This window comes from Ceratotherium simum, chromosome 12, assembly GCF_057802395.1.
Source record: "Ceratotherium simum simum isolate JZ-2026a chromosome 12, ASM5780239v1, whole genome shotgun sequence".
NCBI lineage: Eukaryota > Metazoa > Chordata > Mammalia > Perissodactyla > Rhinocerotidae > Ceratotherium > Ceratotherium simum.
Window position 1 is genome coordinate 60,126,022 of NC_141911.1, and position 19,999 is coordinate 60,146,020.

General features: G+C 38.9%; 1 protein-coding gene across 1 annotated transcript in view; it reads left to right on the forward strand.

Moving 5' to 3' along the window:
* The window catches only part of PRDM5 (PR/SET domain 5), a 199,892-nt gene that overhangs the window by 69,130 nt on the left and 110,763 nt on the right, over positions 1-19,999 (forward strand). Inside the window, 1 exon segment of the mRNA XM_087437677.1 lies at positions 1,172-1,294. Within this exon segment, the coding sequence (XP_087293803.1) occupies positions 1,172-1,294 (123 nt within the window).

A 19,999-nucleotide genomic window follows, 5' to 3' on the forward strand; every position in this document is an offset into this window, starting at 1 on the left:
TGAAGTTATATTCTACGCTTGTTTACTCTTAAGTGTTATGACATTAGGCTTTATCCTTCTCATTTGCTGAAAGATTCCCAGTGCCTTAAGCAGTATCTGGCACGTGGTAGGGACTCAGTAAGTATTTGTTGAGTGAATAAATGATTGTCCAAATGTGTCATGAAAATACATATCTTATTAGGCTGGTTGTGCTTTATTTTATAAAATAAAATTTTGGAAATCAGGAATCTGTTTTTCCCCACCTCAAGTCTACAAAGTTGAATTTATAGTCTGTGTATTTGTGTTACTTGGTGTTGGAGATCTGGAGTGCTAATCACTCATTCCTTCTCCTCTCCTCTCTGGATTGCAACTGAATATAAACAAAAAATGAGTGTGGGATAAAGACTGGTATATGTTTTATTAAACTGAGCAAGTACCCAGTACCCTACAAGACAGGGGTTTTAGGGAAGCTGGATTCGAAGCGACCTGTATTCAGGAATGTCCAATGGACAGCCTGCTCCTTTGGCAGTTACTCTCCTCCCCCAAATTGAAAGTTGAGTAGATCTGGCCAGGAGGGCTTATGGCGTGAAACAGAAAGTAGAGCGCCCACTGTCCTTCGCACCAAGCCAGGAGCAGACCATGTAAAGACAAAATGGAACTTGTTATGTGCATCCACTAGTTAAAATGTGAAATTGTGGCTCAATGGATATCAGATTCCACTGGTTAGATCAGCAAATTCTCATCGTATGGAAATGATTCAGCAAGCAGGTGGAGAGAGAAATTGAAAGGATTGCTCCAGCTCCGCCCCTTTAATTGGGGAACCAAGCCATACTACCTTGTCTGTGGAAAAAGGGGATGAATTGCAATTATGGTTATCCTCTGAACAATTGCAATTTAACACATATATTCAAAAATATATATACAAAGAAATAATTTGGACCAGAAAAGAGCCATCAGCACAGGTTGTTTCTGGGAGTTGATTACAATTGTGAGTCATCCAGACATCTGCCAAATGAAATAGTAGGCTCTATTTGTCCTTATGTTTAAGGGGAAGAATGGATGTTAATCCAGCATCTATTTAACACCTGTTAATAAGAAAGGTATACACTTAGGAGAAAATACCATGTTCTAACCTTGATAATTTTAGTATGACTGGTACTGACTTCAAATTCAGGAGCCTTTTATGTTTCAGGTTCGTGGGAGTAAGGGAGAAGTTCTGTACATTTTGGATGCTACCAACCCACGACACTCCAACTGGCTTCGCTTCGTTCATGAGGCACCATCTCAGGAGCAGAAGAATTTGGCTGCCATTCAAGTGAGCTTATTTGCTTCTTATTAGTACTATGCACTGTGAGGGGAATGAGCTAATTTGTAATTGTATACCCTGTTTTAAATTTATTTCTCAATGACCTGCTGCAGATAACAGTAACTCCTAAAAGCAGAGAAATCTCATCTAGTCAGTCTGTGCAGGAAAGGGCAGGCCTAGCTGTAAATTGACACCTAGCTGTAAACAGATCACTTACTTTTGAGAATTCTTGAGGGAATGGATTACATGGTCTGATATTGTCCTTGGCAGATCTTGCTTTCAAGTCCTTTTAATGCATTCAGTGAATGTTTATTGATAGTTTTCTATTTGATGGTTTATCTGGCTCATAGCAAAATATTCTGTGTTGTTGTTTGGGAAAGGCTTCATGGAGAAAGTTTACTTGGGTATATCCTCATGACTAGACTTGTAGTTTCTTGAGGGTAGTATATTATTCAGGGGTCTCCAGAGAAACAGAACCAGTTGAATCTGTATATCTATATCTATATCTATATCTATATATCTATATCTGTGTCTGTATTTATCTATATCTATAGAGAGAGACAGAGACAGAAACAGGAACAGAGACAGACACACAGAGAGATGTATTGTAAGAAATTGGCTCATGCAGTTATGGAGGCTGGCAAGTCTAGAATCTGCAGAGCCAGTGCCCCACCTTGAGTTTAAAGGCCACAGGCTGGTGTAGTATAAGGAAGAGCTGATGTTCTGGTTTGAGACTGAGGACTGGACGGCTGCTGTAGACCAGGAAGAGTTTCAAAAGCTGTCCCACTTCAAAAGCTGTCAGGCTGGGAGAGCAGATGTTCCAGTTTGAAGGCCATAGGCAGGAGAATTCTCTCTTACTCGGGGGAGGGTCACCCTTTTGTTCTATTCAGGCCTTCAACTGATTGGACAAGGCTCACCCACATGTGGAGGACAGTCTGCTTTACTCAAGTCCATTTATTTAAATGTTAATCTCATGCGAAAACACCCTCACAGAAACACTCAAACAGCTACCTGGGCACCCTGTGGCCCAGTCAAGTTGACAAATAAAATTAATCATCCCGGGTGGGAACCATGTTTTATTGAATTCTGTATCCCTGTATCCCTAGTATAGTGCTGCACATAACATTAGGCTCTGAAACAAACTATGAATTGAACTTAGATTATCCCTCAGTAGAAATTAAGGTAAGAAGAGAAAAAGTTAAGGCAAGAAGTTTTTAGAGGGGCCCTATAATTAAAACTCATTGATCAGATGGATGATTAAGAAGAAACATTACATTCTGTCAGAGAATTGACTGATCCCATGTGAAAACCCAGCTCCTGGATCCTAAACTGCAGAAGGGAAGCAAAGCTATGGTTGGCAGAAGCAAGAGGGAAGGGAAAAGAATAAGGAAACTGACATTTCCTTGAGTATTTACCATGTACACTGTTCTAGAAGCTTCATATATATCATGTCATTTACTCATAAAAATTCTGAGAGTTTAATAATTTGCTGAGGGTTATGCTGATTTCACTCAATTCTGAGCATACAACCAACACTGGCAAGAGAGAAAAATGCACAGAATTAGGTTTTAAAGTGACCAGAAAATAGTCATCTAGAATATTCCATTTCCTGGTGTTATTTTTTGAGTACAAATAAGTATTGGATAACCAATGTGTTTACTGTCTCATTTTGTATGGATAAATGAGAGATGACTCTTACCAAAAGGCTGGGTTGGGATGGAATATAGGATCTTTTGGCAGCTAAGAGATATTCAAGCTACTTTATAGATTATTCATGACATGCATTGATCCAACCACAAATTTAAACTGATCTGTCTTTTTTGTGTTTGTGTAGACATTAAATTTTTTCCATTATATTTTTTCATGGTTTCCTGAGGCAAACTCATCTCACAGGATCTTCAGTTATGTGACAATTTTAATTTATAGACTCAATTTGAGTGTTTCTTTGTAAATGTTACCAATGTCAAAATTGCCTGTAGAATCATGGAATGTACGTTAGGTAAAGCCATTGTTTTGTAGGTTCTTCATTATTATGTTTTATAGAACGTTATTCTATTTAAACTAGATTATTTTCTCCATATGCTTAACTAATGATTTTAAGCTTTCCTGAAAATCCTTTAGTTTGAGAAATTTCTTCCTATTGGCTGTTATTTCTGAAGTATCAGTGGCTCTCTATTTGCCCAAACTTTCAAGGTGTTACATGCTCAGCTTTGGATTTTGCCTCAAACTCCCTCAGGTCATCCTTGTCTAAGAGTTCCCTTTAACTGTACATTTTGCTTCTAACGCTCCCTTGAGTTATCTAAGTGTTTATCTCCATCTCTCACTACCCGCATTTGCTACTCTGTGCTCTATTTATTTCATCATATTATAGCCACCTACACTTCTCTTTTTTAGTAACCACAATTGCTAAGACTTACACAGTTTTCATGTTCATCCTGTGCTTTCATTGTAGTGCTTTTCTTCCTCTATATCAACTGTGTTTCTTTCCTTGAAAGACAATACGAATCTACAGAAGATGACTATTGCAACTTTGGTACCCCAAGAAGTTATTGTTTGACTTCATAAGGGGAGGTAAGGTAAGGATGGGATTAGAATAGGACTCATAAACTAACCAGAGGCTCTGTGAAGTTTCACACTTGAATTTAATTAGAATCTGTGTCTGTTCAGAGGCCGCCGTGAGAGTCTTTGGTGAAGAAGTGATGACAATGCCTTTCATTCCTTTTAACACTGCCTTGGCCTTTTCTGGGAGGGGGGTCGAGTGCACTGTGACCATGTTTCTTGCCATGGAGCGCAGTATGGATCTCTGTTAGCTCCCTAGAGGTAGCGTCTTTCTTACTTGAACAGTAGCTGGAGTAGGAGATTGCTCAGAGTTCAAGATCACATCTGAGCTAGGTGCAGAGAGCGTAATAGTCTGGTCATATGGCTCATAGTGATGGCAGCCTTCTGATTGGTTGCAGTAATCTCCTGAGGTTTGCATTCCAGAAACACTGAGTTGGTAAGAGAAGATTATAATGTTTCCTGCATAACATTATGAATCACTTGCATTCCAAATTGCATCTGAAATTTGGGGTATTCAGGAAATTTTTTATTTGAGCTGTATATCCCGAGAGTGAGTAAATGAGAAACATTTGTGGCTATGTGGCTTGCTTGGTGGAAAACGTCCATACTGGGTCCAGTTTTTTTGGATGAAGGATTAAGAATTTGAGGTCTGTTTTGGCAAAGGATTGGAAGTCTTTCTTGGAGACTCGATTATATTTCTAGTTTTGCAATTTATTTGATTTTGGAAAATTTGCTTTGGAAATGATGATTTAAGTATCTGAATTATTGAAGAAGGATCTGGTAAGCAAACAGTTCTTCCCACATGCACACATTTCAGAATAATCATTTGAACTGTATGTTCAGACTTCTGAAAAATATTTCCAGCTAAACCAGAAAATTCTAAATGTGAAAGATGTGGCTTAAAATGAACCAGAAGAATTCTTAAACTCCATAAGAAATGGGTGATTCTTATTAAATGCTAATTTTGTTACACTAAAGGAAAAACATATCTTGTAATATTTAAAAAAAAATTTGACCTACTCAGTGTTTTGCAGGCTTTAAAAAATACCTGATCTTTTGGTAGAAAATTATTTGTTTAAATACAGAATTATGTCATTTAAAGTTGAAACTTTGACTCCTTTGGGCATTTCAGAGAGAGAGGGTTGTTATATCTCATTTTCTTAAGGTCATATTTCCAGTCCTATCTTCCCTGGGACTTTTCGTAATAGGTTATCAACATAAATGAAAAGTTGGCTTGGTGTCCTCAGAACAAGGAGAGTATGGAAAAACACTTGGGTCTTGGTCCACCTCATGCGGGGTGTCAGGGTGTGGGGATGGTCTAAATAAGCTAAAGGCCCTGGGCATTAGGCCAAGCTTGTGATATCAACACAGCTCCACCCCAATTCCCATGTCGATTTGGTTTTCCCATTACCAGCAGAGCTATTTTATTACATATTATTTGCTCTCCTACCTCTGCCTTGTGTGAGGATGGACAGTCTAGGGCGGTCTGTCCTGGAGTCTTTTCTGGCGACACATGATGTTTCAGTATGGCGGAGCTGGGAGATCAAATGTGGATCTCCAAAGAGAGCAGCAACTTGGATGTTTTTGAAGCACGGAGAGGACTTGCTCTGTTGTCATCAAGCCACCGAGATCCACAGGCTTATCAAATAGTGTTGATGCAGAATTTAAATAGCAGTGGTACAACCAAGCAACCAAGAAATAGAACTTTCAGAAGGATTTATCACTTATACCCAAAATTATAAATAGTTTCCTCTAATTCTGTTTCTTCTCTATTTCTGTTTTTTCCTATCAGATTTATACAAATCGTATTTATACAATATTTTCTAGAATGTGTCTGTTACAGAATAGTAAGATGCAATTGTCTAATGATTTTGTTCAATAATACCATAAAAATATCAGTTAAATAACTGAAAGATCTTGTAATGAATTATATTCCACTAAGGTACATATTTGTCTTTCATTAGGGTAAAAGTTTAAACTAAAGTAAAATTACAAGCAATTGATCCTATGAGGTGTTTTTTTGTGTGTATGAGGAAGATCAGCCCTGAGCTAACATCCATGCCAATCCTCCTCTTTTTGCTGAGGAAGACCGGCCTTAAGCTAACATCTATTGCCAATCCTCCTCCTTTTTTGCCCTTTTTCTCCCCAAAGCCCCAGTACACAGTTGTATGTCATAGTTGCACATCCTTCTAGTTGCTGTACGTGGGACACCGCCTCAGCATGGCTGGACAAGCGGTGTGTTGGTGCGCACGTGGGATCCGAACCCCGGCTGCCAGTAGTGGAGCACGCGCACTTAACCACTAAGTCATGGGGCTGGCCCCGATCCTATGAGGTTTTAAGGACCAGCCCTACTGTGGCCATACATTCCTGTGGGGAGTAGGGGAATTTTATTACTTATCAATTTATTATTTTCGTTCAGGTGTAGTTTATTGACAGGGCAAATGAGTATTTATAGAAATATCCTTAAGTTATATATAGTGATAACCTTAAAATATATGTTAATCCTTAACAATGATGATGATGATGGCAGCTAACACTTACTGAATGCTTAACTATGTGCCAGTAAGTGGTCGTATGTATTATAACCTGAATACTTCCTGTGACCCTACTAGGAAGGTACTGACTGTACTTATCCTCTCCGTTTGTCAGATGAGGATACTGACACCAGAGTCTAAGTCACTTGCCTACCGCCCCACAGCCAGTGAGCAGCTGGATAGGAGTTGAACCCAGGTGATCTGTCTTCCTTGTCTGCTCTCTTAACCTCTGTGCTCTAATACATTAGAGTTGAGGTAGTTTGTAAAAGAATAAATTCAGATTTTAAAAACCTTCCCTGTTTCTGAACTTATTTAGATATTTTTGAAACTGCTGAAAATTTTCAAAAGTTTAATTTTTTAAAAATATATTTTAAAGTTATTTATATCATGTTTTCCTGGATCTTTTTTGAGTTCCCAAAGTCTCCTTCCTTCATTACGAAGCATTGCATCTTCTTCTCCTTCACCTAAAGGTGGTGTCCAGGCGGGATCTGTCTGTGCCTCTTTTTCCCTTTCGTTCCTTTCTCCTCATTTTAGCTGTTAGCTAATATGTTAAAAATGTGTTAAAGTTAACATTTAGATTTCTTAAAATTAATAATAGTAAAATTTCAGAATCAGAGTGTGTCAGGTTGGGTGAGTAGGTGGGACTTTCTGTGCCTCTCAATCCAGAAGCCATACAGGTGTTTCCTCTGCTACCTCCACTGAAGACCAGCCCCGCCTCCCAGTGTCCGTGTCCACACAGCAGTAAAATAGAATGTGTGGTTGCCCTTGACTAACACAAGGGTTCTATGAATTAGAGCGTGACTTTGAGCTAATTTTCAGAATGATTTTCATCTCGCCTATCTTATCTGTGTGTATTTGTGATTACATTATCTATTGCTGTGTAATGAATTTCCCCCCAATTTTTTTTATTGAGGTCATAATAGTTTATAACATGGTGAAATTTCAGTTGTACATGATTATTTGTCAGTCACCATGTATATGTGCCCCTGTACCCCTATGCCCACCCCTGAACCCCCTTTCCTTCTGGTAACCCCTAATCTGTTCTCTTTGTCCCTGTGTTTATCTTCCACATATGATTGAAATCATATAGTGTTTGTCTTTCTCTGTCTGGCTTATTTCGCTTAACATAATACTCTCAAGGTCCATCCATGTTGTTGCAAATGGGATGATTTTGTCTTTTTTTATGGCTGAGTAGTATTCCATTGTATATATATACCACATCTTTATCCATTCATCAGTTGATGAGTGCTTGGGTTGCTTCCACATCTTGGCTATTGTGAATAATGCTGCAATGAACATAGGGGTGAATAAGTACCCCCCAATTTTAACAGCTTAAAACAACAAGCATTTATTATTTCATACATTTTCTGAGAGTCAGTCATTTGGGAGCAGCTTAGGTGGGGGGTTCTGGAGTTTCTGCCCTGGGACTCAGGCAGTTGCAGTCAAGCAGCCAGCTGGGACAATGTGAAGTCTCTGGAGACTGGATTATGGCTGGAGATTCCACTTCCAAACTCACTCACATGGCTATAGCAGGTGGCTTCCATTCTTAACTATGTGAGCCTTCCCTAGGGCTGCATACCACATGGCAGCTTGCTTCTCCCAGAGAGAGTGATGTGAGAGAGAGAGCAGCAATCTTTCCTGATTTTGGAAATGACATACCATACCATCACTTCTGTAGGATGCCGTTAGTCACATAGACACAGACACAGACCCACCCTGGTACAGTGCAGGAGGGGGATGCACCAGGGTGTGAATACCAGGAGGTGGGGCATCAGTGGGGGCCCTCTTTAAGGTTTGCCACTGCCATGATCAATGGGGAAAACTTGCTTTATAGAGGATGGGGTAGGGTTAGAGTGCATGGACAGTACAAGCACTTGATACAGAATCAGAAGGAATGCAGAGCCCAGCCCAGTTTGGGTACTATTAAGAAAGGCAGTTTTAATCAGTGGGTTCCTGGCTATGATCCTTGCCCGCTGAGCTGTTTACTCAACTCATTCCTTCAACCGATAGCTCCCGACATCTGCTGTGCCAGGGCTTGTGCTGAACGTTGGAGACGTTATAGTTAAAAAGATGATCTAGTTCCTATCTTCATAGCGGTAAAAACAATGTTTAAAACTTGGTTTCTCTATGTGAATTAATGGCAATAATACCTACTTCATTGGGGTTTTGTGTGGATTAAATTAAATGAGATAATATATGTAAAACACAGTGCCCCTCTATGTGCCAATATCTGTTACCAAGTAATTTCATGATCACTACCCCTGCCAGGTTTGTAGTTTTGGTTTTATAGTTTTGTCTCTATAGAAAACAGAGCAAAATCTGTTTTATTTCTCCTAAGTTCCTCTCAAGGTAGCTAATATAATTCTAAACATGTAGAAAACTTCTCAGTAAATATTCACCACTCAGAGGACGACCTGCTGCATGGAATGACCGAATCCTAACGGGCCTGCTCTTGACTGTGGGCAGCAGCAGCCGGGCTCCCTGCTACTGAGTTGCTCCGTTGTCGGATGCATGGGGAACCCTGCTTAAGTCGCTGAGTACTGTTTTCTGTGACATGGTACTGGCTGTGGCTGTGTGGCCTGTCTTCTGTTTGGAAAGACAGCTGGACTTTATAGACACAAGCAGTGTCCCGTGGGGAAGGTGTCTTATTGTGCTCTGCAGAGAGCTTTATTAGATACAGTGGTTTGGCGACCTTAGAGAGAGGTTTAAGATCGTTATCATTGTTTATGCTAAGTTCCTTTTCAGCTTTTTTAAAGAAGCGAATTTTCTGCAGGCCGATTGTTTCTTGGAGAACACAACTACATTCTGCCTGCTCTCAGAGACCTTCCAGAATGGGGAATGCTGGATACGAGTAGGTATTGTCCCTAGAATCATTTAAAAGGCTCATGTGCTGCTTTCGTAATTTCATAACCCAGCAAAGCCCACCTCTGTGGGCTCTTAACCAAAAGGAAGCTAGAGGGCTGCAGAACGTTTGTTTCCTAATTGATGTTGGACCTTTGGTAACGGTTGGTGATAGGGAAAGTATGAAGTGCAATTGAAGATAGAAAATCTGTGAAATTATTCTTCTGGGAGAAAAGTGCCAAGTCTTATATATAATATTTAATTTAAATTTATTATTATTATTAATTTAAAATTAAATTCTATTGAACACTTCATTTAAAACCTTTAAAATTCAAAACTGAAAAAAATATTTAATTTAAAATATTCCCAATACCTCCAGAAGAGAAACCTAAACTACCTAATAGGTCCATGGTTTCACCTAGAGAAAGGATTTATTTACATATGTATTTCTGTCGCTGGCACAGGCTCCTCAGGAGCAGTCTGGGTCAGTTATGTTAGTTTTCCCGCTGCTTGCCCACGCGGATACATCTAGGGGGCTCATGAGTGCTCCTCGACCGGGCCTCCTCCGCTCTCTTTTTAGCCTCTTTGCTGATGTGGTGCGCCTAGTTGATGTGCCTTGTCAATTTGGAAAAAGCTTATGTCTGTGTCCTTTGCAATAACAGAAAGCAAATGCTTCCACTTGAACTCTGGCCTGAGTTGATGTGCGTGGGAGTGTTTGGTCAGGCAGAGTGTCACGTTTTTACTCTGAGTGCTGAGTGTGTACTAGTGTGCGAGTACACATTTCAATCTACTGTGTAAGGATTTTAATCTCTCAGCCAGATGACTATGTGGCCAACAGCACCTTGTCATTATGTCAAAAGTCTTTACAAATATGACCACAGACAATCAGACCCTTAAATTCAGGTACTCTGTTGATTAACAACCAGACAGTCCAGTCTGGATGAGTTTTAGCTCAGAAACCTGGGATAGAGAATAATGATGTGGCAAACAAAGGTGAATGGGAAAGGAGGTATTGGCTGTGAAGGAGTGGGGTTCTTTCAAGTCACACTTAACAAATGTAATAATGAAAGATGAGTATTTGAGAATTCATCTACATTGTGTTAAATCCACTGGAACTGGACTATATCATTACAGGATTTAAGAACAGATATGGTAGAAATTAAAAAGAAAGTTTAAAATCTTTTAGTTGCTAAAAAATATAATGAGAAGAAGAGGCATTTGTTACAGATGCAGTGAAGCAAACAACACAAATACCCCGTTTATCAGAGGAGGAAATTAAACTAACAAATATATATATATTAAGAGTTACAACTAAAATCTAGACACCTGAAATTAAGCATACACACCACTTGTTGCTAGGCGAGATATTTTTGTGTGAATAAAGAAGGAAATGGCATTTATTTTTCAAAATTGGACATACATTTTATGATGAGTTTTAGATTTTTTTTAATGATTGGTGTTAAATTAGTCAATAAACAAACTGCAAAATGAAGTCAGTTTACTTAACTGCGTGTAACACGGAACACTAGAATTAGCCACATTTAGTTCTTTATCAATGGAAGTTGAGTTTTCTAGGGACATTTCTATTCAAAGAAAACTGTACTTCATCCAGTGCGTAAATAGATTCTCATAAAAGGTCAGCCACTCCTGAGCAATACAATGTAAAATGTGAAGTTCTACATTCCATCACTGAGTTAATAAAATATTATTCAAAAGAAGGTATAAAATGTCTCTTATAATTTATATATCTTTCAATTAATGTAACCTACACAACAGCTAAGTATATTAAATTCTGAGAATTTTCAGAAAACTGGCTCACAACCTTAGGAAAAATGTTATCTGAGAACCTAATCTAATCACTCTTAATTGTGTCTTAGTCCTCCTTGGGAATCTCCCCTGATTGAAAAGACAGCTTGGGGAAAGGGAAAAGGAAGGTTACTTACTGAGTTGTGGGCTGCTGTCTATGGTGCTTTATTGTATTAAGAAGGTACAGAGTCCAGTGGAAGAGAGTTCTTGTGATTTGAGTGTGGCTTTTCTTTTCACTTGGAGCTTTGTTTAATGAGAGTCTGGAAAGTAATTAAATATATCATTATAATGGCTGACATGTCAAAACTATACACACTCTTTTTATTATATTTAATTAAATGGGTAATCAGTTGACTAAAGTGTGTGTGATTTCTTAAGTTGGTATTTAATAAACATTTTATTTAATTCACCTCAGTGGGCTGAGATTGAAGCAACAACATTTCCTGGTTTCCTTTCCTGTGGTTAATGAAGTCCTTTGAGATACAGTTATGTACATTGTGTGGTGGTTTACACATCTGTCTGTTCTCTTAGTTTTTCAGACAGGAGACAGGAACAAGAAGGGGCATGGTCATTCTTGCTGAGTGTTAACCTTGCTCTGCTCTGAGCAACAGCATGTGAATCCAGCTAGGCTTGCGGGGGTTTTCCCTGTGTGACTTAATTCCATGCCCATTTCTAGACTTTGGAATGTTGTATGCTCATATGTAGCTTGTTTTTTACTTTTATCAAATTTAAAATGCTTATTATCAAGCATTTATATGCTTGTAATAAACTTCTGTAAATACATTCTGCTTTGTTTCAATTCATGGTGAGACCAATGTCACGTTGTATATGAAGGGATATATAATAATCCCTTGAAATACTTTGCACCTTGTTATTGAATAACATGTATGATTTTTAACTCTGTTGACATCATCTAAAACCTACGGGGAAACCTCATAATAAATTTTACTTTTAGAAAGTCAATCAATAAGTAAACACAAAACAAAACAAATAAAAACTGATTATGCATGCTTATGAAGTGAGATTTCAAACTGTGCCCCTTTGACCCATTATAAAAACTTACCACCTTTCTGCATCAGCCTTATGTGATTTAATTCTAATAGTTCCCCCCAAAGTAGTAGTATTAACCCCATTTTACAGTGGAGAAAGCTGAGCTCAAGTTTATGGAGCCTGGAAGTGGTGGAACAGAGCTTTTTGCCCCGGGCAGTCTGACATGCAATTTTGGTGTCCAGATTCTCCCAGAAAGAGAGAGACGATGGGCACAGTAGTCAATTTTTTTCTAGAAGACTCAGAGGAATACATGTACATTTTAGAACAATGATGAATATATGCTTTAAATACATTTTTAATGAACGAATTGTGATTTTTATAACTGGTCTAATGCCAAAGCTAGTGAAATGGCTCCCTTACAGGAGAAATCACAGATAAAAGTCATTTAGGATTGAAGGCACTTTATCTGGGGTTCAGTGGTTAAGAGTATGTTTCTATAAAAGATTGTAAGTAGCCTGTTTTAATGTTTGGAGATACATGAAAATTAGGAAGATGGTGTAAGAAGATACATGTCCTCTTTATTTTTGTGAATGTTAAGAAAGGTGATGTAAATAATACTTACATATTCCTCAACTTCTGACATCAAACATGCACACTTACTTACAATGGCACTCATTCTCTTTGCTTTCTCCCAGCGTAGAGAAGTGTCCCCTCCTCTTTCTTAAAAGTAAGCCTTCTGCGTGTATTCCTCCCTCTGATGAACACTTACATTGTAGATTATCCTTTCTCTGCATTTGATATTTACTCTCTCACTCTCAACAGGATTCTTCTCATTGATTTTAAACAAACTTCTCTTTCTTTTCAAAATCTTTCCCCCTTGCTCCCATGTTCCCCTGCAGCAGAGATCCTTTCTCCATCCTTGAGTTGTCTGAATGCTGGGTCTCCATTTTTCTCACCTCCAGCATACTCTGCAACCCACACTAACCTGGCTTCTGCCTCCCTCCAGCCGTGTAGTGGTTCTCCCTCAGGTCACCAGTGCTCTCCATGTCACTAAACCACTCAAGGCTTTTTGGACCTCCTTTTACTAAATTTTCTCAGCAACATTAGGTGTTGACAGATACCTCCATCTTGAAACACTCTCTTCCTTTGGCTTCTCTGAAACCACCTACCTACTTAGCCACTCATGTTAATTCTTTTTTACAGCTTGTACTCTTTATTGTATGTGTGAGTTCCTTCTGTTTGCCCCACTCTTATCAAATATGCATGCATGCACACGCACATGTGTACATACACACACACCATTTTCCCTTTGCTATGTTCCTCCTATTCATTTCCTTCCAGTCTGAGCTAAGTCGTCACTTTACCAGGAAGCCATCCCTGAACACTGGACTAGGTCAGCCCTCTCTGTGGTATACTCCAGGCGCACCATGTTCCTCTCTGTCCTCGCCTTCATCACCTTATTTTCCATTTCTTTGGTGATTGATTAATGGCAGTCTCCACTTCTAGTCTGTAACCTCTTGGAAGGTGGGTACTCTATCTATTTTATTTCACTGTGCTACACTTAGTCCTAGCATAGTTCTTGGCACATAAGTGCTCAAAAAAATTTTTTTTTCAAATGAATTACTCATCTCTATCAGAAGTATTTCTGTCTTAGTTAAAATGAAAACTAATGCAGAATTAAAAATTATTGATATTGAAGGATTATTCCTCTGAAATTATTTGTAGGTTATTTAATGCTACATTCTTATCTAGGTTAATATGTTTTCTTTGACCAGAAGTTATTTCAAACGTACTTTAGTTTTTTTCAAATAGATTCTATTGTGGCAAAATAACTAACGTATTAAATTTCAAGTTTGATTGTATGAGTCATGGTTGTGCAGAGAAACAGAGCTAATAGGGTATGTGTTTATATATATGTATATATGAAGAGATATATTATAAGGAAATGGCTCGCATGATTGTGGAGCTGAAAAGGCCCCACATCTGCAGGATGCATCAGCAAGCTGGAGACCCGGGAGAGCTGATGGTGTAGTTCCAGTGCGAGTCTGAAGGCCTGAGAACCAGGAGAACTGTTGGTGTAGTTTGAGTCCGAAGGCCCTCAAGCCTGAGATACAGCAAGAGCCGATGTTTCAGCGGAGTCCAAAGGCAGGAAAAAACCAAAGTCCCGGTGTGAAAGCAATCGGGCAGGAGGGATTCTCTCTTACTCGGGGGAGGGTCAGCCTTTGGTTCTCTTCAGGCCTTCAGCCAATTGGACGAGCTCACCCACATTGTGGAGGGTGATCTGCTTTACTCAGTCTGTGGATTCACATGTAACTCTCATCCAAAGACACCCTCACAGAACACCCAGAATAATGTTTGACCAAATATCTGGCACCCTGTGGTCCAATCAAGTTGACGTAAAATTAACTGTCATATTGATCAAATGAACAAAATTTCTTACAGGTTTCTACTTTCAAGGTTTTTTCCTGTCACATCGGGCTCATGTGGTTGCCTTATAATCTTCCTCAAGTGCTGCAGTCCACTGGGAACGTTTAATCTATGCCTGACTCTTTAGTCCCTTCACATATTAAGGCTGCTTTTTCAGTCTAGTTTTCTACAACTTTTCTGTAATACCCGATGTTCTAGGTAGGTTTGCTGCTTTCCATAGTGCAGATCTGTCCTTTGCAGTGCTGAGACCTTGCTGGAGTTTTTTCTGTACTTTAATAAACCCATTTAACCGATTTCCTCCTGATCTTATCTTCTCCAAAATTTAACCAGTTTACAAGTTTCAGGGTAAATTTCAAGTGCCGTTGTGAAAATACCTCCAGAAATTCTACAGCTGCTACTCTCTGTACAAGTATCTTGGCCCTTGCTGCTCTTTATCATTGTTTAACCAATTTGTTCTATTTCCACCGAAAGCATGTACAATCCAGCAGGACCAGTGTGAGTATTCTTACGAGTGTGGGTATTCTGCAGTATTGTGCATGCTATGTGCTACAGTAAATGTGTCGAATGAATATTCAGTTTCTCTGACAGGTTTTTGAATTAACTTTCAGTATACTGAGTGAAGCCAGCCCTGGTGGTCTAGTGGTGAAGATTCGGTGCTCTCACCGCTGAGGCCCGGGTTCATTTCCTGGTCGGGGAACCATACCACCTATCTTTCGGTTATGCTGCAGCCGCTGCATGTGGCTGTGATGCTGAAAGCTATGCCACCGGTATTTCAAATACCAGCAGGTTCGCCCTTGGTGGACAGGTTTCCGTGGAGCTTCCCGACTAGACAGATTAGGAAGAAGGACCTGGCCACCCACTTCTGAAAAAAATTGGCCATGAAAACCCTGTGAATAGAGTGGAGCATTGTCTGATATAGACCTGGAAGGTGACAGGATGGCACAGAAAGACCAGGCAGGGTTCCGCTCTGCTGTACACAGGGGCGCTAGGAGTCGGAGTGACTCTGCGGCACTAACAACAATAACAATATCAAGTGAGGTGTGCTTGGCCTGATTCTGGTCCTCTTTCCAGGGAGACATCTTGTCTAATTTGTTCTCTGATTTCCAGTTGGTTAAAACACTCCCAACTGTTGGCTAACTTTTGAATTCTTAAGATGTTAGGAATGGGAAATTGATTCTAAAACTCTTTTCCTAGTGATTTCTACTTTCCTGAATGACATTCTTGCCTTTACTGTTTTATTAGTTCAAAAGGGAATGACGGTTCTTTTTTCTCTTAGTTCAGTTCAGCAGATCCTTTGTTGGTAGCCTGCAATGACCAAGGTATTGCGTCCAGGTCCAGGTATTTGGATTTATACAGAGATGAACATGATGTAGTGCCTGCCCTCAGGGAGATGACAGTCTTTGGGGAAGGGAGGAGGCAGGTGAAAGGAGAGGCCTGTGTTTAGCTAATTCTTATGCAATTTAGAATAATAAATATTTTGGGAATGATAATTTGTATATCATTTGGGGATATAATCCCTTCCCCCTTGTTGCTTCCAGCCCAGTTGGGGATTCAGCTAAATAAATACAGATCAGGTGGTAAATACTCTGATGGGGACAGCATAGACTGTTAGGAAGGCATATGTGGCTCAGACTTGCTTATGTAATAATTTGGTTAAAACTCTCTGTTCTCATGTGATATGGACCAGACTTGAGCAGTTAATAGAAGAAGTTTGTACTAGTAGGGGATGGTAGAATTAATGCTTCAACCATTTTATTTTAACTTAAGTTTTATCAAATTTACATTTATTCACCAATTTTTTGATTTATGACCAAAGCCTTCTTGGTTCTGAGTGTAAGTTCTCTCAGTAGAGTTCGTTACCATATTTTTTAAATAACCACTCCATATAGTATCCAGTTTTTCTGTTTTTAAAGTAAAGACTCTTGCAAAGCAACCTGAGTGCAGAATCCTTCCAGATTTGCGATTTCCCCCACTTTTATAATTACTTTGCCTTGTGTAATTTGACATTTTTTTTATGGACTTACCTTTGAGTCTTTTCAAAACATTCAATTGATTTTCTTAGAAACAATTAAATTTTTCTTAGTCATGTATCTTTGGTTTATGTAATATTGAGTTGTTACATAATTACAATAACTTGTACCAGTGGTATAAACAGATGTGGGAACAAACACAACTGACTCTTGGGGTGCAAGCATGCAAGTCAAATGGTGAGGACAGAGGTGTGCAGTCTCCTCACTGGGAAGGCTGTGTTGGGCATCATTCAGCAGAGTTTAGGGTATGCAGAGTGTCAGGTAAATCTGGGAATCAGTTAAATGGAGGTCAGTTAAAAGAGCTTCTGATGTAAAATAGAGCAGATACGCTGTGGGAACACAATCCGCCCTCTAATTGCTTGTGTATAAAGTAGCTACCCTATTCTTCATTGCATTATCTTATTCTAAAATTTCTTGGTCTGTCAATATTGCTAACTTATCTTTAAATGAAAAAGGTTAAGTATAGTTTTTTTGTTTTTGTTTTTTTTTCTGTGAAGAGCCACTGCTTCTCAGGATCACGTGACTTCTTTGTAGCATCTGTTTCTTTTTATTCTTCTCATCTTTTCTGTAGACTCTTCTCCATGATGTCAGACTTGTTTTCTAAGATGCTTCAGACATGACTATCTGTTCGATTCACTCAGAGAAAGATATGTACATGTCTTAGTGATTTGTAATTGATATTCTTTGCTTATAGACTTGATTTTTTGTTTAACATAGTATCCTGTTCTTAGGAATCATATTAAACTGTTTCCTTGCTGTGTGGCTGATTATGAGCTGTGATTAGAAAAGAGACAATTTTATTTGTACTTGCTTAAAACCTCATTTTTCTTGTAGGACCTGATTAATGCACTCTAACATGAAATTAGCTTATCCTGCACTATTCATTATTTTAAATACATCTCTCATTTTTCTGCCTCACATTATTTTCCTTGATGTCAAAATGTTTTCTTATTCTCAAAAAAACACAATTTTAAAAAATATTATTTTGCATAAGTTATTGTATCAGTGAAATTTTGCAGCGGACTGCTCTAATAAACAACCCTAAACTCTTAGTGGTTTATAGCCACAAAGATTTATTTCTGATTCACACGAGTATGAGGTGCTGGAGGCTGCAACTCTTTCCATAGCTCCGTTCCACGTGGTATCTGAAGGAACAGTCCTTACGAGGGACACGTGTTTTCCTGGTATCGAGGAAAGAGCAGTGGCCCAAACATGGGCTGACTCTGGAAGCTTTCACTTGGACGTGGGTCACTTTGCTTCTAATCACATTTCATGGGTCAGTGCAAGTCACCTGGTCAGACCTGTTACAGCACACACCCTCCGGGCAGCACTGTGAGCCGCAGGCAGCTTGGTGCAGTCCTACTGGGAAGGGAGTGAATAAATTGGAACGCTATCATCTATTAGTTCTGTTTCATTTTAGAGGTTTTTAATTTTATTGTTAGATTAATAGTAATAGGTATATTTTGTGAATTTACTGTGGAAATGATTTTTTTCCTGATGTTTATCAGCTTTATATATTGAGCTCTATAGAAATGATATTGATACACAGGTTTACTCTGAATCAGAGTTTTAATAAAGAAGAGTTAAGTGAGAGGATATTCAATATGAAATTCTTACTATTTCATTATATTTTCTTTTCTCTACTTTCAATGACTCGTCTCCTACTTCCTATTGATTACTGAGTAGGAGTCTAGACTTTTTTCCCCCCATACTGGGATCGATTATTTGGATTTGTAAGCCCAAGAATTGTTTGAAGATGATTTCCTTTTGTGTTGACTACTCATTAGTCATTTAGCTGGATAGTCTGGATTTTCACAACTTACTACCTTTTCAATACAATGAGTTGTTCCTTAGCGAATTTCACAATCATGGTTTTTCTTACATTGTCCACATGTGGACAACAGCCTGCCAACAAGTAAACAAACACCAAGTTAAGTCACAGACGGATGCAGCTGAAATACCAAATGACCCATAGCCCCTTCTAGAATTATATTTGTTTACACACTATGGGGATTATTATTTCCCTCCAAAACAAGAGACAGTTACTTTTGCTGTTTTGAAATAACAGAATTGAGCCTCAAATGCATGGCTTTGTGAAATCTAGCCTACTGAGGCATGGTACTTGAGAAGAGACAACAGGCAAATTGTCAGAGAAAGTTGAGGTTTGTAAGTAATGCTGGATGTTGAAGGGAGATGGGGAATTTTAACAGTAGATACGTCTCCCGGATATCCAAGAGTAAATGTTTTTGAGACAGTGATAGAATCAGAAAAAATTAGACTGGAGGGCATCGTGAGTTCATTTGGTCCTATCTGTTGTCACAATGCAGAAGCAGTCACGTTGATAGAATCTTATCAAGTGATAGCTTACATTATTTTATGTAATTTCAGAGAAGGCCTCACCCAACCTTACAAGCTTGTGTATTCTGGCTTTTCATTGACATACTAGTTAAATATTTCTCTTAATTCCATACCAACCTTCCTTTTGGTAGGGTGAAGTCTGAGAGGGAGAGCAGTGATTGGATTAGCTTGTATGCCTACTTTTCCCTTCATACTCATTAAAGAGGCTCTCGAGAAGATGCGTGTACTTCACTTGTGATTGAATCTGGCTTTGGAAAGGATGAGATAATAAAGCCGAACTCCATCATTTTACAGATGAAATAAAATAGTTCTAGAGATATGAGACTTCCCAGGGGTGACAGAGCCCGAGAGTGGGGAAGCCAAAGCCAGAAGAGCCGTCTTCTGACTCCTAATTCAGTGTTCTTCCTATTGTATACTGCGTATAAGTAGCTACTCCAGGAGTATATTAACATCAGATGTAGATAGTCAATGGAATATAAGTTTCTCCTGTGCATGAGATTGAGGCAACATAGTCAATAATAGGTTCTGAGCCCAGTGCCTGGCTAAAAAGAGAAAATTATTATATGAGTCATTGAAAAGTAAATAGAAAGAATACAGATTTATATGAGACCAAATTCTCTTGAGCCTTAAATGCATGAGGTTATTTTAGGCTCATTCGGAAAATATTGTATCCAGGAAAATTCAAATTGTAGCTGCATAGATTGATTAATTCTCCTTCATTCCCAACCCCGCCCCATCACGTCTTCTAGTTCTCGCCTCAGCTTCTAGACTGGCTCCAGCATTTACTTTGTGATCTTCATTAATCACCTCTGTGCCTCATTTTCCCCATATGTCAAATGCGGGCTGGTTGGAGGAGTTCTTGTTGGAGAGGGACCCTGATGCTAACCATTTCCTATGTGCCTGCTGTCTACAAGACATGCTTTCTATATTCTACGGTAGTTACTCCTCAAAACAACTCTATGAGGTGGGTACTTACTCTTGACTCCATTGTATAGATGAGACTACATTAAGATAAGCTTTTCTAAGAATACATAGCTAATTAGCTGTGAACTAGGATCCAAATTCAAGTCCATTTGACTTCAAAGCAAAGTCTATCTTTCCAGTGTACTTGACATTTCCAGCCGTACCTCAGAAAGTTACTCTGAAGATCTGTTGAAATAAAGTACATG